This window comes from Pleuronectes platessa, chromosome 13 (genome assembly GCF_947347685.1).
Source record: "Pleuronectes platessa chromosome 13, fPlePla1.1, whole genome shotgun sequence".
NCBI lineage: Eukaryota > Metazoa > Chordata > Actinopteri > Pleuronectiformes > Pleuronectidae > Pleuronectes > Pleuronectes platessa.
In genome coordinates this window covers 8,793,021-8,815,622 of record NC_070638.1, presented here as the reverse complement: position 1 = coordinate 8,815,622, position 22,602 = coordinate 8,793,021, and the positions used below count along the sequence as shown (strand labels likewise).

General features: G+C 42.0%; 1 protein-coding gene across 1 annotated transcript; it reads left to right on the top strand.

Moving 5' to 3' along the window:
• Nucleotides 1–1,163: 1,163 nt before the first annotated feature.
• Nucleotides 1,164–22,139, top strand: sntg1 (syntrophin, gamma 1). The gene is made up of 17 exons (XM_053438415.1): nt 1,164–1,190; nt 3,446–3,580; nt 5,764–5,820; nt 6,017–6,074; nt 6,168–6,211; nt 6,597–6,638; nt 7,010–7,112; nt 7,676–7,758; nt 8,095–8,225; nt 9,496–9,625; nt 14,323–14,361; nt 16,976–17,092; nt 18,394–18,465; nt 18,945–19,097; nt 19,273–19,365; nt 21,756–21,866; nt 21,957–22,139. The coding sequence occupies exons 1-17, from the start codon at nt 1,164–1,166 to the stop codon at nt 22,137–22,139; spliced, it is 1,578 nt and encodes a 525-aa protein (XP_053294390.1).
• The last annotated feature ends 463 nt before the right edge of the window (nt 22,140–22,602 follow it).

The window sequence follows — 22,602 nt, the reverse complement described above, 5'->3', positions numbered from 1 at the left end:
TGCACCGGATGCGTATTCGGGGAAATAAAGTCGTGAATTGCTCCTGATTCAACATCCCACGTACAAGCAGCAGTTATATCGACATGTTGCTGGCGACTGCAGATTGCATCTTCTCAGTCGTAGTCAGAAGCGTTTAACAAACAATATTCGGCTCTGTCTCCCATCCCTTTTCATTCCTCTAGACTTCAATTTTGTTTTTGTATTCTTTTTTTCTCCAGCTCTTATCTCGTCACAGCAGCTCCTCATCTGCAGGTGGCTTTTGTATCAGTGTGGTACCTACGCCTCGTCCCCTGCAGCACGGACACCGATTAGCGGCCGCCGGGAGTGAAACCTCGCTGCACCGATAGCCTCATTCTGCTCCTCAGCTCCACCGGGAGCCATCCTGCAACATCTCCTGCCTGCCAGGGGGGGTGACAGCTCCGCTCGCCGCCTCCAGAGTCACCAAAGCCTGTCAGCCATGACTCGGGGAGGCCTCCTGCCACGGCTCGGATCAGGGAGCGACTCGCTGCTCGATGGCTAGATCTCACCACACAAAGAGCTGGGGGCCTTTCTGCTGAGGTAACTCTCAGTCTCTCCACGTGAGTGTGAGCCATTTTTGTTCTGTACTTGTTATGTGGAGTCAAGTGGCAGTAAGGTCTGATTAGAAGTGAGTGGAACTGGTCCATCTAAATGAGGCCCTCGTGTAAAAAACTCCCACAGCATACTACAGTGTTTCTCTGTCCAGAGCAAATGGGATGATAGTGAAAGCATCTGGTGTTCATGTGCAGCTTCACACCGTTTTATTTTCTAACCAGGTTACGGCACTTTTTGCCGTAGCCCTTTTTACTTGTGCCCTCTCTGACAAGACACCTCATTCGGTAGCACACATCGATATTGAAACATTTATTAGGATACCTGGGCTCTCACCTTTGCTAATGAATTATTCATTAACGCCTAATGGTCTCTGGCTCTCTCCAGTGATCGCTCGATGGGTTGCGTTTCAATGAAAAATCTACTCCTCTCCATCGTCTCTATAATGAAAATAGGCATCCCGCTAACAATGCTGGTTTAATTTGACTGCGGTTTTGCTGCAGCGAGTCGGTCATGTCATTAAGCAATTGCCTCCCCAGTCCAACTTAATCTTGTTTTTCTCCTTCGCAGTATCCCTCACTGCATAGTAGCACATGGATTTCAAGACTTCAAATGAAGAGGTTGGTGGAATTCAATCAAGGGAGCAGTTTGAGCGGGGATTGACTGTGATTAGAGAAACTGTCTGGACATTTTCAAGTGACAGAAAATCAGCACGGTGCGTCAGGAAGCACGTGGATAAAACAGCGCTCTGGGCCCCGTGCATGTGTAGCCTTTAACACGTCTATTCTCAGACCTGCGCAAATCACCAACTCACTCTCTGTTGCATGAATAACTGATTGCTTTTGTTTCTGTTGGCTCGCATTATGTTGAATACATTATCAACTGATCACATGTACTCATCATATCTCAAAACATACCTGTTGGGAAATATTGTACCTTGCAAGCATCTTAGTGCCTGGTGTAAACCCGCCTGTTTGGAAATTGGTTGTTTGTTTGGCCTGTGGTGACGCTGGTTGCAGTTTTCTATCTGAAACTGTAAAAGTGACCTGCAGCAATTGAGCTGCAGTAAGTAAAGCTCGCTGCAGGAGTCAGAACCCTGAAGCTGCACCACCGCTGCTGCACAGAGAGCTGTTCGCCTGTTTATCCAAAGTTCAGTGAAGCTAGATTCAAGACGCAGAACTGGAGAATCAGTTGTTCTTCGGCCCTTAACAATACACATGCCAAGGGTGAAGCTGATGAGATCGACAGCTCTGGAGATATGTGAGCAGCATAAAGACAGACAGGGATAGATATGATCTTTTAATACGCCTCACAACAAGAAGGTGCTCGGTTCAAGTCCTGGTTCGGCCGGGGTCGTTCTCGTCCTCCATCTTCCTCCCATGGTCCTAAGTCTTGCAGGTTGATTCATTGGAGACTCTAAATTGACCGTAGGTGTAACTGTGATGTGTAAACGCCCCCCCAACTATCGCCTAATGTCCACTGGGATTGGTCCAAGCCCCAACGTGACCCTCAAAGGATATGCACTATAAATAATGGATGGATGATAAATAAATAATTCCTATCTTCTTATTGTGTTGTTTCGGATGTGAGAAACTGTCAGTGATAATCTACGTATTATATTAATAACATAAATTTAAAAAACAAACAGCGTTTATGAGGATCATACCCAGGGTTCTACACCACATTGCTCCTGTCACTATCACACCCTTGGGATGAGGAGCAATGCCCTGGTTGCACACGGTTCAGCAGCTGCTGCTGTTTGCACAGTAAATAATCAGATGGCACTCGCTCTGATTGTAGACCATGATGCAGATAATAATGTAGCTCTGTTTGCAGGGGGAGAGTAATGAAACATAAGAGATGAGTCTAATTACGCACGGTGCTAATTATACACAACAGGTCAAAGTACGGGAGACGCCGCCTGACCCGACTGTGTACAGTTATGGCTCCACTGACCTGGTTTTCTTGCTCAGCTAATGACTCTCGCACGCACATTAGTCTAAATAATGTGGATGAATGGCCCCTCCCCGATCATCTCTCAAGCCGCTGCTGCAGGCGGAGGCATATTTCTTTGCGTTCCTTATTAGAGCTGAATGATAACACGCTCCATAAACTGACTCTGATTCCAGTCTGACCCACGGTGGAGGTACGCTCTGATAGAACAGCAGCCGACTGTCTCTGTACACTGATGAGTGGTGTATCCCGGGTGTCAAGGACGCTGACAGCGGTGGTTTCTTCTTCATGGGGATATTATACATCTTGTTTGGTAGAGGGGCGGCTTTTTATTCTGACCTTCTGAAGTACAGGGCAGGACAGGCATTGCAATTAGCCAGCGGGCGGGGGGGGGGGGAGGGACATGCAAGATGCAAATTTATGCGGATTAGCATGTTTTTAAATGGATCATTGGAAACACACACCTGCTGTGGAGGAAGCATGGAAATTCAAATGTGCAGGGTGCAGCTTGATTCCAGCCACTCAATTTCACAGGCTCTTAATTTGTGGTTGTCACCGGCAGCAGCCTTACACTTCCAAGCTAATGTTTCCTCTCATCACGGGTGTACACCACTCACACAGAGGACACGGAATTACATCACGACCGTTTAAAAGCTGTCTTATGATTATAAACCATAAATATGTATTTTTTGTCTTTGTTTTTTTATAAATGTGTGTCTATTACCCAGAGCGCTGAAAAGTGGTTATTTGCATTGAAAATATTGAAAAATGAAAGAAAGAAAACTGATATTTGCAAAAGCTCTGTGTCCCTAATTTCCATGTTCATCCTGCAACAAGTCCTCTCAACGACATTTCATTTCACGGCCAGTTAATTTAGTCACGGCGGGATGATGAATGAGTTTATCTCTCTGACTGTTCACAGACAAAGACTGGGATTTATTTGATGCAAGAAGGTAATGAGGAGCCGTTTAATATTCGACTGCACTTGGCCAAAGATATTCTGACCATTCAAGAACAAGATGTCATCTGTGTGTCAGGGGAGCCTTTTTATTCAAGCGTAAGTAAAACAGTCCTGTAATTACTGAATGCTGGGGTGCCACATTTCACCCTGCTGCTTTGATGTCAGTTACATGTACTGTTCGTGAATACATGAAGGTTACAGCTCAAAGATACTGAGAAACATTATGAATAGCTTTGTTAATGACGCATCTGCAGCAGTTAATGTGTAGTTGTGTAGTTATTATATTTTAATATCACGTAGCTAGAATATTTTAGAATATGTGAGAGAGATCTGTGGTGTCACTTTACAAACACAATGAAAGATGTAGGAGATGCAGCTTATAAATGCCGAATTTGTAACACACATGAATTAAGACTAAAAAGTAATAAAGGAACTAAAAGCATAGACTAAGAAAATACAGTGGAAATAGGATAAAAGTATAAAAAAAATATTTTATATTTTGTTAAAAAAATGACTCAGATGAGCCCTGAGTCTGTGACCGTCCTACAAAATTACATTTTTTCTTTGCTGAGTAAAATAAAACCTTCAAATACAAATGGACGACGCGCCCGTGTCCTCTGAAACATGATTTCTAATTAACAAAAAAAAGGGGGGGGGGGCGAAGCCGAGGGGACGCTGGAGTAGAATGAGGATGTCAGGAAACGTCGACTTCTCAGCTTCGGCGGTCGATATAACTTTTACATGTTTCTTTTAAAAAGAAATAGATTGAATTTGTGTTTCTCTATGAAATGTTTCGTGAATGCAGTGTAACGATTACACACCTTTGTCAGGCGCCATAATATGAATCCTTCAGAAATACACAAACAACAGAGACATCAACACAGGATAAGAAAAAATCCATTAAGTTCAACAGATACTCTGAAATGGGAAAAAAAACTGAAAAGAGAGCGAAAGAAAAGATGTATTTTTACGACATGGAGGACTTCAGATATAAAATGATTAGAGGAAGATGGGAAACCAACAAGTCCAAGTCACTTGACCAGGTTATTACCAATTTTAATATGAAACTTTGGATTGGTTTGATCCTCCCGTCTTTCTCTTATTCTGCTTTGACCTTCCAGAATTTTCATTTTCCATTTTCCTCTCAACAGTAAGATTTTTACAGAAGTTATTTCTCAGCTGTCAACGCTCTTATAGACGCGGTACACACCTCGTATTAACATTTAGATTTTGTGATCCGCTCACAAGTGGACTCCTCAGAGTAAGAGCGTTCACACTGGAAATAAAATATGGCCGAACAAGCGTCTCATGATTGGATCGGAACACAACACCTACATGTTAATACCAGGGGCATCTACTGGGTCATCGTCTCAAGTGTCTTTTTTGATTGGCTGTTGACGTCCATGGATTCAAGAATGCGTTTTTATTTTGAGAATTTTATGTCCGACAAAGTTGGATAATGTTGCTTTTTCAATAGATGAATATTCAGCAGTGGCAGTGTCTGAGAATCCAACACTTTCCTTGGCAGGGTTTCATTTGTCTGTGTAGGCGTACCTACTGTGTTTTCACTAGACTGCACTTAATTTAACATTCAGCCTCCGTGTGCTTTTCAAAGATGTTAAATGTTAAAAGCTAACGGCAGCTTTTCTTAAAATGGACAGGACTAATAGCAGAGAGAGTTTAAAGACATATCAACATCCTCTGCATGGCGGCATGTGGATTGTCACCTAATTGAAAATGAAATGAAGAACACTTTAAATATGACACAATGCAGCAGCTGCCTGATTCTCAAAGCACTGAACCAAGGCCTGAAATAAACACGTCAGAGGAATAGTTTGATAATGTGAAAGTCGATTATTTGCTTGTTTGCTATTCATTCTCACATTTACAGTGCAAGTATAAGAGCTCTATAGATTCTCTATGCTAAATCTAGGCAAGAAAGCATTAAGCGTATTTTGAGAATGATTCTTTTAATTGTCAATTACATGTTAGTAAATATTACTTTGTCCACTGAAAACATGTTAAGATCATATCACCACAATGTGTTTCAATTAAAGTTAGCACTGCTGCCTATGTATTATTATTATTTGAAAATATGTTTAGCTCTTTGAATCTACTACAAATAAGCATTTGTAACTTAATTAATTGGTGTTGTTATCTTGCAGAGTTTTAACCAGTTGCCATGTTTGTGTTGCTGTGATTGAGTTTTAGTTTGAAAGCTCCCTCAGGTTCAGCGTCAGCCTGAACTCATTTGTTGGTTCTAACTGAATCTCTTGCAGGAGCGGACTGTAACGATCAGGCGGCAGACGATTGGAGGGTTCGGTCTGAGCATCAAGGTAATTTAGATCGCGGCTGATTGGACCGCTCCTCCTCCCGACTTCTTTAAATTAAGTCCAAAACAAGCGTTATTGATCATTCTCTTGTAGAACGACAATAACAGCATTAGCAGGGGGGAAATAGAGTTAGTCTCGAGTGTCTCCGGCGATTGAGTTACCTGTGTAATTCATTTTAATTTAATCTTTTTCTCTTTAGGGTGGAGCAGAGCATAAAATCCCTGTTGTCATATCGAAAATATCAAAAGAACAAAAAGGTATATTGAGGGTTTTTTTCACGATTCTTTACAACTAATGCCATTTTGTTTTGTTGCCAGTTTGTCTTTACTAAAGTGATTTTCTATTTCCAGCCGAACTCTCCGGGCTGCTCTTTATTGGAGACGGCATCCTTCAGGTAAAATTCCACATGATTTACACAATGATTCGTTCCACACGGCAAAAATAACATAATGTTCCTTTAATAACTCAGGGGTCACATTGTAAAGTTATGTATTCCTATAGCTAAGTGTCATTTATTCATTTGTCGCATGAATTTCACATGAATTTCGATGGAAAAAAAACCTGCCACATCTCCCAGCTCATGTGTTGAGGGGAAACATTTACAAGCCAAAGACATTCAGTATTCACGGCTACTGCGGATGTGACTGTCTTGTTTACAGTTTTCAGTGCAGATGCCATAACAGTTATTGTGCTGCTTCATTAATCATTTGGAAGATAGAGCCAGAGTGATATGATGCCAGCGGTGTTATTTAGGGTAACCCTGTTCCTGTTGTTTCTAGATAAATGGAATAAACGTGAGGAGCTATCGCCACGAGGAAGTGGTAAGCTGTCTGCTCATATCTCATATTTCCTTACACGGCGACAGCTCTTCCAGCGGCTTATCTCTTCTCACTTTATGATTTGTATCTTTTGACATGTAAAGCCATTGGTGTGTTTTTTCTGTCTCAACCCTCCTTAAATGTAACTGCAAGAAAAGTGTGTGTTATTGTGTGTGTGTGTATATGTGTGTTTGTGTGTGTGTGTAAGGAGCATACAACTTTCAGTCTATGTAAATCCCTTTATCTTGGATTTCCATTCTTAGCCAGACATTGGCACACCATGCTGTCATCGCAGCAGACGATCAGCAGAGAGCCTCGTGGTTTGCAGCTCCTGTAGCAGGAACTAAATAAATAAGCCTCGCTCTACCTTCCAGGTGCAGGTTTTGAGAAACGCAGGTGAAGAAGTGACGCTCAACGTCTCGTTCCTGAAGAAGACGCCGGCCTTTCTGAAACTGCCCCTGTGCGAGGACTGCACATGTGAGAACCCTCCACATGCACACGCTCTGAAAAGTATACCTTCACCTTAACTACTGCAGAGAATAATCGACCTAGTGTGTTCATGGCTGATGTTACTGGTTTCTGTGTGGGACTGGTTGTCCTGGTGACAAACTCAAGAAAGCCGAAAAAGCCCAAAATAAACCTCTTCTCTATTTTTTCAGACTTGCCCGTCTTCTAAAGAGAGGACGGGGCTCAAGCTTGACAAAAGAGCCTAGACTCAAAGAGATTGACACTGCTCATTGTGATGCACCTGATTCGCTCTGACACGGGAAAGCTTCGGTTCCTCATCAGACATGAAAGCGTTTATAAAATCCTTTCATATGTCTATATGGGGCAGGTTGAGTGGCCAATCAACCGGTCACCCGAAGACAAATTGGCTCAGGGCGGGGGGGAGAACAAAGTAACGCACTTCTGTGGATGGCTGCGATTCAATGCAGTTGGAAAAAACCCTGAAGTAGGAAGAGGAGTTGGAGGTGGGGACTTTATTGTTCTTCCGTGTTTGTGTGTTTGTGTGTGTGTGTGTGTGTGTGTTGTGCTTTCAGGCATTCCGAGCGACCAGAGTAGTGGGACGTCTTCTCCTCTGTGTGACAGCGGCCTGCACTTGAACTACCATCCCAACAACACGGTACTTTTCATTTCTTTTCCCTCCTTCTCTCTCCTGTGATTGACGGATTCTATAACTGTCCCTTTGTAACCAGGCAGCCACATTCCTTCTGCCAGAAAGTTGTTTCCATGCAACTGTCACTTGGACGCTCTATCTTTATCTTTTGAGGAGGGTGAATCAGCTTCCCCTTCTGCAGCGCGTGCTCGCCCGCTCTGCCTGATGTGCAGCTGCAGCAACAACAGCAGCAGCAGCAGTGGCAGCGGCAGGACTCAAGCTCTTGACATGTCCACTGTTTCCGAAAAGTGGGAAGTGGGAAACAACAAGCTCCTCTTTATCTTGTGTTTCACTGTCCCGCAGGACACGCTGTCCTGCTCATCCTGGCCCACGTCCCCGGGGCTGCGCTGGGAGAAGAGATGGGTGGACCTGCGCCTCATCCCACTGCTGCACTCACGCCTGTCCCAGTACATGCCGGGCTCTGATGTCTGCAGGTGAGCTGGGGGGACGTCCCCCTGCAGGTGAGCTGCGGGGACGTCCCCCTGCAGGTGAGCTGCGGGGACGTCCCCCTGCAGGGTCAGTGCGACCAGGTCCCACGTGCCGAGCCGATGTCGAACGGAGCAGAAAATATGTTTTTGCAGCTTTTTCTTATCCTTTGAAACAAAGACACAAACAACTCTGCAGTAATGTTTACTCGCACTAGTTCTGTGTGCACGGATTCTGTCTATTGAACAATGGATGCTCGATGTAATAATCCATTATCTTGCCAATAAATAGACTTTCATTATGCAACACAGTGGATGATAGAAGCAGTAATCTTGTAGATTGGCTCTTAATGAACCGCGCTTGTGGTTTGGCACGTTTTAGCACATTAGCAGGAAATTGTTCCAACATATCGTAGGATTTTAGATTGATCAGCTTCATCACAGGGTTTTCTTCAGCCTAGAATGAAGATTTACATGTACTTGTTTGACGTCTTTGCTTTGTCAAATAAATTGTGATTATCGCTACAGTTGTGTGGGTGAATGCTACAGCCGGCAGCAGAGTAGCTCAGTTTAGAATAGCTTAATGTAACACAAAGACTGTGCCTAAACAGTTAGCTTGGTTTAGGTATAAACATACTCCAATTCTAAAGCTGCTTTCAGACATGCACTGAAGGACGGACATTTTCCTGAAATTTTCCAGAGGGGCTGTATGTGAGAATGAAAATGTCAGTGTCAATTGTTTTGGACATTTTCTGGAACTTTTCCTGCAAACGCAGAGTAAAATATCTGGAAAATGTTTGAGTTAGCCCATGTGAGAATATGGCTGTATGATTTAATCACGAGTGGAGATTTTGATGTTCATGTGTCTGACCGGAACAGTCTCCGTTCTTCAAATAAAAAGGCCAAAATGGGAAAATGTTTGGAGCCAAATTTTCTGGGCATTTTTCCGTTCGTGTCTGAAAACGTTCACACATTTACAATTTATTTTATAGTTGAGAGTATTGTAAGCACTCTCGTGTTTGTATGCAACAGCCAGCAGCCAATTATCTCGGCTTAGCTTTGCACAAAGATAGGAAACTCTATCCTGGCTCTGGCCAAAGTTCAGAATCACACCATACTCTGAAAAGCTCACTGATTCACTGATACATTATTTAGTCCTGAGATAAAAAAAAACCAGCAGGTTGTGATTTTAAGGGTCGTCATGAGCTGACACACCGCAGAGCAGTGTGAACGTGTTGCTACAGTTTCACCCACTCTTTGTTTTTCTTCTCTCTTTCAGGAAAAATGCTTTCCAGGTTATCGCCGTGGACGGAGTCTGCAGCGGAGTCGTCCAGTTCCCTGCGGCGGAGGACTGCGTGGACTGGCTTCAGGCAATCGTGGGCAACATCTCTGGTCTCACCAAGCACAATGTGAGTATGAAACAATAAGACGTGTTCGGTGTGCAGCCTTCCCCAGTCGTCCATTTAAAGCAGCGGGATGTCGGGTCGGGTGTTATTGGAACAGACTTTCAGTTTGTGCATCTTCCAACAGTCCCTCTGCAAATGCCATGGCATTAAGTAGACACATACTAATGCTTCTCCCAACGAGGAGAGTACACACTTATTTCTAAGAGCCTGAGATCCAAATAACAGAAATAGTACGTCTCGTGCCGGGCTCCCTCCAGCCAAACCTGAGCACTTGTATTATCCATAATTCATCATAATGTATAATACAATAAAGATACCTGGAGGCAGCAGGAAACAAAGAAATAATGATGCTGTATTCTTTGTTTTTGTGTGAACATATTTTTTTTAAGCCAGCTTCACCACCGCCGCTGTGGAAAAACTGAAGTGTGTCTCTGTGTTTCCAGACGGGCGATGATGCTCAGCGGGGGGGTCAAAGACAAGTACCGCCAACTAGCTTCATCGCTGTGCTGTCTCGTACAAAAGCTGACGAAAGATTGTCCAATTTTGACAACGTTTGTCAGGATGTTTTTGTGTTTTTTTCCCTTCACGTCCGTGCGGTACACAATAATTTATACTTTTTCAAAGAGAGGGGGGGGGGGGGGGGGGGGGAATGACTGTTGAGCCATCGTCTAGTTAAATGTAACCAAAACGTAATGGCGCTTTTGTTTCTCCACATTCAAATCAATACAACATGAAGCGAGCCGTGGTGAAAAACAGGGATTCGTAATTATCCTGTGTCCACTGGTGCGTGTTTGTGTGTGTGTGTGTGTGTTTGTGTTTGTGTGTGTGTCTGTTTGTGTCTTGGAGCACTGGCCTGTGTGTGCCTGTGGGGGATAATGGAGGCCTGGTTAATTGGAGTGGACAAAGTGAGGGATAAACTAAACATAACACTGATGACTCACTGCCAGAATGGCCTCAACAATTGAGAGTGTGTTTTTTCGCTCTGGCCGTGACATTTAGTTCAGGTGTGTGAGGGAGCTGCAGGACGCACAGCTCCCTGCATTTCATCGTGTATACATGGTTATGAAATGACATCGGTAATATCTTGTTATCAATGAGCTTTAATATCTGTACGTTTTTTTACCGACAGACGCTGGAATTTAACAAGACAAGATTGTGTTACATCTTTTGCTCTGATTTGTGTATCTCCTGCTGCATAAACACGTTGTTCACTGTCGATTACAGTTAGCAGGGTCGTCCTCAGAGTAAGCTCCAAGTGCTGAGACGTGAGTAGAAAAACTAAAATAAACTGTAAAAGAGCTGCTTCACTTGTAGCCAAAAGAACAAAAGGTATAATAACAGTTTTTAAAGCTCCTGCCAGCTCCCAACTTAACTCCCTGAGGAGCAGGAGCACATATAAACCTGCAGCAGATGGTGGATAGAGTCGTTTATTAATTTCTAGGTGAAATTGCAACGTTACAGCAGCAAAAGTCACAACAGCAAAACAAACAACATGAGGACAAAGAACATCTAGATACAAGATATATATCTATTTAGATATTTATATAGAGAGAGAGACACAATAATCTATTTCTAAAAACTAGGATCATTATTAAGCTAAACATATGCAACAGTGCCTGTAATATATGTATCTACTCTATATCATGTTTTACAGGTACTGACTAACTGTACAGTAAATCTGTTATTAAATATAAGTATCAGTAAAGAAAAGAGGAATATTACTGCACATGTTCTCAGGCTTTAAGATATTTAAATTATATATATATGCTCGTTTTTTAACTCACAATTTAATAACTTTTAAAAAAAATGAATATTCTATTTTTTTTAATCTTTATTTATGTTTGCTTTGTGTTTTTATCCTTTTTTCATTTATCTGTTGCACCAGCTATTGTTCTTTGGGGACAAAGGAAGTGTTTGATGGAATTACAGATTGATTTAACTGCAGATGAGTCTTACAAAGAACAAAAACGATTTCAAAGATTTTGACTGTTTTAAAAAAAAGACAAATTGAATATTCATAGATTGGCCTTTAAAAAAATAAAAAATGAATGGCCCCTTGTAAATGAGACAGCCAGTGGACACAAATGGCACCGACATCTCATAATCTATTGAAATAAGGCACAGAGTAAAGAGTCGGGTCAATGTGTGCTTGTAGGTTTTGCTCTGTCTTGTTTTGCGGTCAGACACTTGAACCGATCTGTCTATTATCAGATATTTAATCATGAAAAAAATAAATAAAACTCCTGCAGTTTTCTGAGTGATGTCGGAGGAGGGAATCCGCTCCACAAGCTCCCATAAAGCTTCAGCCATGTTCAGGTCTGGTAACCTGGGAGGCCGGGCTGGCGCTCGTGAAACCTCTCCTGAGTTTATTTAGCGATGCATTTGAAGACGCCATTGAAGGCGATATGGGAACATTATGAAGGGAAGTGTTGCTCCATTGCTTCTAACGACTCCCACCGGTCGCCCTCGCAGCCGAGCAGCAGGTACACGAGGCTCACGGCTTCTTTCAGCTTCCTCCACCCATGATCCTGAATCAAATCTGATCTAGAAGATAAAGTGTGACTCATACCTAATGACTCATTACCTTTCTTCATTTTGTTGTCAATGCTCCGTCTAGCAGCCCAGGTGTCTTTGTGCCTCGGCCGGGAACTTTTCTGAATTTCAGCTCTGCTTTTTAGATTTTCAACAAAGCTCACGCTGAACAGTTTCTGCTCACGATTCAATTGTATGGTGATTTTTCAAGGCTGTTGTCCAGTGGCATTTAGCAGCTCCTCTCTGAGACTTTAGCCTGTCACCAAGCTCTGACATGTTTCTCGTGCACGTTAATTATTCGTTGAGATGGTTTCACCTCAAACATGTTGAATAATTTAGCAATATTTTGACTGACACTCTTATCGTTAGTGTCACACGGCTCTTTATTAACTGTCAGTGGAATTTATTTATCTTGTCAAATGCTGAGTGCATGTTGTGTTAGAAAGTGTCAGCAGTTTAAATGTATGCATAAGTGAAGTACTACATTTTTCCCTTCCCGACACAGAGTACCGATCCAATGCTAGTGTATAAAAAAAGTATATAAAGTATTTAAACGGCTGTGTTCTACTCCCACTTCACGGACGTGTTGATTTCTGTCAATGTGTTGCACTGGTGTTGTTATTGGCCACAAAACTGAAAGTCTTGTTTACGATACATCTCGCGGATTTTCCAGCCTACATTTGAGCTAGCTCGGGCTAATGCTATAATACTGGAAATGACTTGTTCTTGCAGCTCTTAATGCAGTTACTGTTTTCTCTCTATGAAAATACCTCAAACTACTGATATTCGGTAGCATCTGAGGCATTTCTGAGGAAGATATAATAAACCCCCTCAAATGTGTTTATTTATACAATAATGAATCAGAAGCTGGGCCTTTATTCAGAGATCACCTGCTGCCAAGGACGCCGTCTACACGCGTCCTTGGCAGCAGGACGCTGGATAGGTTGGCTCTACAAGGATCCCCCCATGTTGCTTGAGGATGGAAGCATGCATTTGTCTGCTGCATTTGAAGGAGCCTTCAAAATAAGACAGCCTAGACGCGCCGCTATGACGCAATATTTCTTTAAACGCAGCCTCTGACGGACACGGCTTCTGACATAAACAAAACAAAATCTTGGTTCAAATGCACCAGAGTCTATTTTTAATATCTAGTCCCTGGAAAGATGTTAAAACAAATAGAAGTTGAAATTTCAAATTAAAGTTTATTTCCACGTCTATGGTGAGAAAAGAAAATGTAATATCAAGGTTAGTAAAAATATAATGTCATTGTCAGGTATCGATAAATAAGATAGTGGCGATAACAACAACAAACTGTAAACAAACCAGCTGAGGTAGTGTCATTGAGGACCAGTGTTTTCCTGACATAGGGAAATATTTACCATAATCATATGTATTTTTCAGACAGGGTGAGAGTTGTGTGATTTGTTTTACAACCTAAAGAACTTTTTCCTGATTTATGTTCTACCTGTGACTGTGACTGGACACGAGAGCCCACACAGCTGAATGTGAACAATCCCACTGTCTCTGCTCAGAAACCAGCTCACATCTTGTACTGGTTGTCCAACTGCTTCCCTTTCAATTCCTCCACTGAACAAAAAACTTTTTCTTTTTCTCCCCCGGCGCCAAACTTCAGCACCTTTTCACGACAAGCAGCGTAGACGTGTTCCCTCGCCTCCATAGGAGGACGGGGATTAGGCCCGGGCGGCTTAATGTGGTGTTCAGCTCCTGAGAAAGACTTATATTGATACTATAGCCGGGATTAGGTGCGAGTGATACCTGTGATCGGAGCAGAATGTTTTAATTTAAAGCCTCACTGCTCCCCCAGTAGTTTCTCCTGCCTTTATTACCACAGTGAATGGATTTTTTTTAATGGATTTTTTAAGGACGAGCCTTGGGTCCTTGTGGAAATGATTCTATCTCATTTTGTAATTTGCATGCATTGAATAAATGAAGTTGCTCCAACAGCTTTTCCTTCGGTACCATGGTTAACATGTTAACGCCGCCGCTGTTATTCAGAGTTTATTTCCGGCGCTCCGATGTGTCCCCGGTTTCTCCCTGGGGTCCCGCGAATGTTTTCGATTCTGCCAGTAATTGCCGCCTGCTCGTTAGAATGTGATTTTATTTTTTTTAAACGACTAATCGTTTTTTTTTCTCGTTGAATTTAACAGGTGAAGAAGATTAACAGGAATTTTCCAGTTAACCAGCAGGTAAGTCTGTTTTCTTCACGTGGTGGCAGAAGCTCCTGCTGCTTGTTTAGATTTCCTTTGGCTGATTTTAATTTGGGGCGGCACGGTGCTGCAGCGGTCGCCTCAGATCCAAAAGGTTCCAGGGGCCTTTCCCATGTGGAGTTAGCATTTTCTCCCCGTGTGTCGGTGTCGTTTCTCCAGATTCCTCCCACAGTCCAAAGACACGCAGATTGAGGTCAGGCTGTTGAGCATAGGTGTGAACGTGAGTGTGAATGTCAGCTGGGCTTGGCTGCACCTCCCCCTGTGACCTTCACACATGGTTCTATACGGATATTAAATGTCCTATTTGAGTTACTTTTACAAAATAGAAAATTACCTTGAGTTTGTGCAAACCGAGCCTTGAGAAGTAGTTTTTTTTGGAGAGATTATTGTAAAGGAACATATCCTGTGGTTTGAAATAACAATATGAGGGATACAGGATTTAAGGACAAAATATCTACGTGCACCGTCACACCTCAGCAAGAAGGCTCTTTTCTGACACCGCTATTTCGGGACCTTGAGTTTTCTTCTTTTCCTTTTGTCCTTTAGAGTGGGTTTTCTTCAGGTACTCCGGTTTTTCTGAAAAACATGCAGATTGGGGTTTTATCGTTTTCTGTAGCTGTAATTGCAAAGAGTCAATGGTTGTTTGTCTCCGTATGTTGGCCCTACGATACGCTAGCTTCCTGTCCAGGGTGGCTCCCTCTCGCCCCCGTGACCCTCAAAAGGATAAGCATCATAGATAATGGATGGGTGGATTTTAATTTGTGTGTTTTACCGTTATCTTCAAGAATCAGAGCAAAATCTAATCAGGTCAGTCAGTCAGAGGAGGGAGACAGCTTCATTCTGCTCACTCTTGCAACACACAGAGAGTGTTTGCATCATTAAAGTCAATCCAGGGGGAGATGATCAGAAAAGCACTAAAGAGACTTCAGTCAATTTACTCTCAGTGTCGTCTCTCAGTTCAAACATTGGACGCGGACGCAACAGTGGGATTCTTTTCTTTTCTTTTCTTTTTTTCTGTCTACTTATTCATTCTGGTTTTTGCTTCTCAGTAAAAAAAAAAAAAAAAACTAAAAAAGAGAGAGAGTGTGAATCCACTTGACAATTCATTTGAGAAATTAAGCTGCATGAGATGCGACTGCTTGTCCCAAATCTTTCACCGGCTTGTTTTTGCAAATCCATCAAAACCCTCAAAACAGAGAGACGCAAGCAAACACTTTACATGGGCTGATATCACCCTGTCCTTAATGAGTAGTGATGGTGTGAAACACTTGATGTCTTAAAAAATGGAGTCTTTGAACGTTCGCAGCAGAGGCTTTGCTTTCTTTCTCTTCACCTCCCTGTTGGTCTAACCTCTTTTCTTCTCTTGAAAACTTTATATCCTTTCCCTACACATGAGTGTGGCCGGTGGGATGACAAACACACGGTACATGCTCAGGAATTCCTCTGCTCTTGACTTAGCTTCCCACAACCACCCCCCCCCCCCCGACTCTATACATTAATAAACTGTCGCATCTGCATTAGTGTTTACACTCTATAACATCATTTAAAGCAGATAACAGCAGGCGTAATTGAAACAGATGAGTCTTTGATAACAGCCGTAATTGTATTTAATGATCCATCATAACACACATGAGTGAATCCTCACTGTGTGTTATAAAACATCATTAACGGTTTAAATACACAAGAGGGGGTTAAAATTATGTCTATGTTTGCATTTTCCTATAAATATGTACAAACCTCAGGACGACATGTGAAGAGTGCACGGTGAATTATTGACCACAGGAAACATCTTTAACTCTGGAGCTTTCAACTGCATGTCCTTGCCTTCCTCTGCTGATGCTTAGTTGTTTATAAATATACATATAGCATATCTACCATTTATTCCCGGTTATATAATGCTTATAAATTCAAATTAAGGAGGTTAAAAGTATTACAGATTTTTCTATAGTCAGAGATTTTTTTCCTTACTCGTAACTTTGTTGCAGTTATTGCTTAAACTACAAAATGATGAACAGGGATTGGCGATATCGCTTCACAGTCAGAGGGTTCCCAGTTTGGATCCCAGAGCATTTCTATGTGGACTTTGAATGTACTCCCTGTGGTCTCCCAGTGTCTGCATGGGTTTTGTCCTGATAGTCTGGCTTCCTCCCACAGTAGACAGGTTACGTCAATCTGAGATTCACAATTGTCCATAGGTGTGAATTTGAGCATGAATAGTTGGTTTTTCTTGTCTTATCCCACTGCATGTTAGCTGGGATTGGCTCCAGTTAACCTCTTCCCATGGATAAGTTGTATAGTGGTATAGTGGTATAGTGGAAAGATGGATGGATGGATGGATGGATGGATGGATGGATGGCTTGATAAATGGATGAATTGATAGAGTGATGGCTGGATGAACAGGGGTGATGGGACAAAAGGTGTTGCTTGTGATCATTTGGGGGATTTATTATATGAGGGATTATCTGAAATATTTAGCTTCCTTGTAAATCATTGTATAAATGACATGTCCTATTATAAAGTAATTCATCTACCTCACACACCCCCTATTTGTTTGCCTTTGATCCATGTCGTTATGCGTCTCTGTTTCCGATAGATTATCTTCATGGGCTGGGTCGACGACAAGGAGCAGGACTCCGTTCAAGACCGAATGTATTCACCAAAGTTCCTCGCGCTGAGGGGTTCCTCGCTCTTCAAGTTCTCAGCACCTCCCGTGAGTCGGTGTTTGTCTCGGACCAACTTCTTCAAACCGCAAAAACTTCTGTGTTTGAATTGATGTTGCCCAGCTCCGCGGGGGATTTGTCATTTGATGTTTATGTATTGTTGAGGGAGGAAATGTTTCCCCCGCCGGAGAGAAGGAAAAAAGGAAGCAGCTCAGTCATAATCATTTGTGCTGCATTGATCCTCCTCTTGATTGATGATGATCATTAAGTCTGTTTACATTCTGCCAGACACTTAAGTGATTATGACAAGAGGGATAAGCTCTCGATGCTACTGGAGATGGGCAAAGATTGATAGATAACTGAAATTGCTTGTTCATGTCGAATGTGCTGATATGAATGGAGTATGCTAATGTGATTGGATGGTAGAGTGTCAGAGCCGGCTTGTTCAGATGTTGAGACACAAGTATTCATTGTAGACGACTAGTTTGTCTTTCAGGAATACTTCCCGTCAAGTAACCATTTGCTAAATCCCGCCCAAAGATAGTGATTGACAAATCGCTTACTCTTATGGTTGTAGTTAGAGTAAATACTCAGCATATAGAGTTGTGTCTTTTTTAGTACTTTTCCCAAACCAAAATTGACAAAAGCAGAAGTATTTCTGGTTTAAAAGGTGTGTGTGTTTTATTTTCTCTAACGTTAGCTGAAAACATTAGCATGCCCAGCTAATTAGCTTAACAACTACAATCAGGCCTGTATTACCTAACTATATTATATAGCTTTAAAAAGCTGTTACCAATTAAGCTTGAAAGGTACCTGGACTGGATGGGTTGCACCAACTATGTGTGAATCATCAATCCGTCGTTAAACCTGTGAAGTCCGACCTAGTTCTATCGTAGCGTAACTACAAAACTTTTGGTAGGACTTTCTAAATTTGGTTCAAAGATCCTTTGTAAAGTTTAATAAAGTTTTAGACGGACAAGCATTGAAATCGAAAAAGCACATTTTCGACACTTAGACCTATAAATACATTTGTCAAAAAGCTTGTTTGTTCTCTTCCAGCAGGCCACATGTTGCTATTTCTATCGTTCACCTCGCCATTACATTATAGTTGGGGTAAATATTAAGTGTTACATAAGAACGCTGTAATTAAGTCATGTGTGAATTTGAATTAAGCAACATTCTACACAAACTTTTAGCTCAGTTAGTATAGCTGGGTGGTGACCAGGTCCTATCAGCAAATGTATTTTCATTTAAGAGTGTTTCCAAATACTCCTGGACAACATCTGATTATAAAGATGCACGTCTGCATTATTTCTTAAGATCAAATATAACATTTCTGTGACATTTCCAGGTGACGACATGGGACTGGACCAGAGCGGAGAAAAGCTTTACTGTGTACGAGATAATGAGCAAGATTTTAAAGGTAAAGCACCTTTTTATTTTTATTTCAGTCATTATACATTTAGAGAAGAAAATCAGGATCTGACGGCCGCCCTGTGTCAAACTCATTATTCGTCATATTGAATCCCACAAAGTTAAATTTGGCCGGTTTTGTTCGTTCTCTGCTGATTCAAGGTCACTTTGACTGTGAGAATTTATCTGCAATTCATTATCTAGAAACTCATTATACGTCATTTAATTCATATAGACACAGATATAATTTAACCCACGCTACCATTTGTATTCCACAGTGGGTGTTTTATGACTGTAAGCGGCTACAGAATTAAACTGCTTGCATAAATAACCTATTACCTTAACTTGAGTGTTGTAGATATAGAGAATAAGAATCAAAGTGCTCTCTGAGGGGCCGTCTGCACTCTGTCTTCAGAGAGAGATTAGCTTGTGGTGTCTGCACATCACTCTCTACCTGATCAGTATGACACTCTCACTGTCTCACCTCAGGATAACGACCTTCTGGACAAGAGGAAGCACGTCTTCAGCGTCCAGACGGAGAGCGGGGAGGACATGTTCTTCAGCGTGGAGCTGGAGTGCGAGCTGCTGATCTGGGAAAAGGCTTTTCAGATGGCCACCTTCCTGGAGGTGGAGAGGATACAGGTCGGCACCTGAGCGGTCGGCGACGTGCACGGAATCTTAACAGCTTTAATCTGGCTTCGGGTTACAGCTCAGTCGTTTTAGTGCAACGATTGATAATGCTCATATAAACGTTTTTATCAGAACAAGGGAGACTTTAGTGTCCCTGTGGGTAACATCTTGTTCTCTCATTCTGCAGAGTAAAACATACGCCTGTATCATGGAGAGCCACCTCATGGGTCTTACTATTGACTTCGGCATGGGCTTTGTGTGCTTTGATGCAGCTTCAAAGGTGAGTGTAAGACATTCTTTTATTAGAAATAAAAACTGTAGCAGGGGGAAAGGGTTCCTTTCCGTGGGAGGTTGTTCTCCGTGTGATGAAACTAACCCAGTGCCTCTGCTTCCCTCCCTTTTCTTCTTTCTGCTGCTGCTAACTTATTCTGCTCTGTGTGCATTTTGAGAGCACATTAGTTTGTTTTGACGTCTGCTCCCCCTCAACTCAAACTCCACATCTGCCCGCGGTTCATTCTGGCCTTTCCCCAAATCTGGAGACGAGTCCTCTGGTGCACATTCTGTGCCTGAGCAGGACACGAGCTCTGCCATATTGTTCTGCAAGACTTTGGCCCCAATTCCTCCAATGAGAAGCAACAATGTCCCCCAAAGACAATCCAAATGTTGCCAGTGTGTTGTTTACAGAGTGAAATACACAAAACACAATCCATATGTAAACTATTATCGCTGACAGTATACGCCGTGGGATTACTCCATAATTAAAGCTGCTTTTGGCACATTTCAAAACCCCGTGTTCGAATTAGTTCTGATCGAAAACAGCACAAATATAACTGTGTTCAGAACGTTGAGCTGTAATCTGCTGGCTCCGGATCTACATGTTCCACAGCTCTAGTATTTTCAGCAAAAAGCTGTTTAAAGCACAATGAAAATAAATCTTAATTGGAGCTCGTAAAACACAAACAAAACACTGACACCACAGAAATGTTCATAATATATAAAACTTTGTGCGTATAAGTGCGAGTGCAGGGATAAGCTCCAGCCCTCTGAGAATTAATAAAGCACTTAGTGCTGTTAAATGAAATTAATGAAATGTGAATATAATGAACACATTTGTTTAAGGAGCGATTATTGTGTGTTGAACATGTGAGCTCTGAAGGTTCGAGATCTGGCACTCAACTGTTGAATTAATAAGCTAAACTGTGGGAATATAAACCATGAGGGAAACAGTGTGAAGGTTCATCTGAATTTAACACCAGCCTGCATTTAAAAAGTCATAGAATAGTCTGGCTATTTTTTTTTATTGTTAAGTTCTTGTTTTAATTACAGAATATAACATAAATGCACCAAAGGACTAAAATGTAAAAATCGCACAACAGCACAAATGAAACTGAGGAAGACTCACAGGGATGTTTTTTTCTGTACCAGGACGTAGAGTCACACATAATCCTCCTTGTGGGACGTGATGCAGATTTGATATCTAGCGGCTGTGACTGACATGAGGGAGATGGAGACATCATCACCTCTGTCAGACGAGCAGAGGAGAGGACACTCTCCCTGTTCCAATCTGATAATGTCTCATGAATATGTGACCTGATTCTAAACGATGGTTTTCAAGGTTAAAACATTTTGAAGGCATTACTCTTTTATTCAGATCATTTCGTAGTTATGTAGAAGTGAAAGTTAAAAAAACGCACTGGGAAAAATACCCCATTAGTGAAAGTCATGAATTCAAACCATTATTTACATGTAATGGCAAAATAGGTAAAAAAAATAAAAGCATTGATTTTGCATAAAATTGTCCCTGTCAATGTCAATAAGTAACTGGTAATATTAGCAATTGGTAGCATCATTATCTTGAATAAGTACTACTATTATTATATATATTTTATAACTCTATATTTACTCTTCATTTATTCCACAGCAATGCATCATCTTTAATGAGATTATCATGTTTTTTTGTCCTTTGAGAAGACTGATCTCCAAAAAGTATAGTTTAAATAACTTATGCAGCTCCGGGTCTCAAACCACAGAGGAACATGTCGTCCTTCACTTTGTCAGAAAAAGTCAAATTCAAAATCATCACATTTGGAGCCGCGTGGTTCTCAGTGGACCAGGAGGACATGAAATATGAAATATTGTAACCTGAGAAAAATACCAAGGAGCTACAACTGTCAAATCACTTCAGTGCAGTATAAGTACAACATGTCCCTCAGGAGAGAGTAGAAAATACCAGGAAGTGGAAAAACTAGAAATAAAAGTGAAGTTCAGAACTTGGGTAAAAGTACTGCTGATGAATTGGATGGATGTTACGGTGATTATCACAGCGGGGAACTGTCACGTGAACCCGCGGTCGACCCGGGAGCCGCCTGTTGCTCGGCCTCATCCACTTCAGCGCTAATCCAATCACTGACACGCTGCTGGTTCAGGTGAATCTGCTGTGGCCTGTTAAATTTCCCAATGGCAAAAAATAACTAGTTTATCTCACAGCAACTGATGTGCTGATGAGCCGCATCTCTCACTGGATCCATGTGGATTTGAACCTGAATTATTCATGTCGCAGTGTCACAAGGAGGAACACGCAAATTACCTTGAAGCATACAAAGCTTTATATTTGTATTTTTGTTGTTTACAGACTTAAAACTCCCATTATCTGTTGTGTCTCTATTCAAGGCCGTACTGTGGAGATACAAATTCTCCCAGCTGAAAGGATCATCTGATGACGGGAAAAGCAAGATAAAGTTTTTATTCCAAAATCAAGACTCCAAATCCATCGAGGCAAAGGTAATTCACTGCCAGAGAGTTTCAAAGCAACAAGGCCACAGAGAATCACTTGAGTTTACTGTGGACGTTTTTGTTTCTTCTCTCTTTCAGGAGCTGGAGTTCTCGAACCTCTTCGCCGTGCTCCATTGTATTCACGCTTTCTTTGCTGCCAAGGTCGCTTGTCTGGACCCGATGTTCCTGGAGAGCCAAGGCACCGCGACCTCCACCGGAATTCCTCCCCTCTCCGGTATCTCTTGTAATTCACAGACGCCCAAACTCAAATACGCCACTTGACAGGCGCCGCTCTCCGCAACACGCCTTTCAGAAAAAGACGCTGCCCTTTGGTGTGACTGTGACTTAAACAGGCGTAGAAAAGACATGTGGAGAGGTGGAGAAAAAAATATATTGAGATTACGACTTTATGGAGGACAACTGTGACGGTGGAATAAAAGAGCCTCTTGGGGACGGATACACTCCATATCTCTGAAGAAGCATCGGATTACTGGGATTTTGTTGAGTCGTTGTGGACCTGAACAACAACTGAAACACACTACGAACACAACACATCGGACTCAAAGGGTTTTGAAGTGGATCCGTCCTTCTCTTGACCCTCAGACGTCCTTATAATCAACACAACACAAAGAAAATGTTAAACTCTTTCCCCAAGTTTTTCTGCCTTGTGTAGTTTTACTGAATTTGAGTTTCAAGCAAATATGATTTGAGCCTTTTTTTCACATCGGATCTTCTTTTTTTTCAA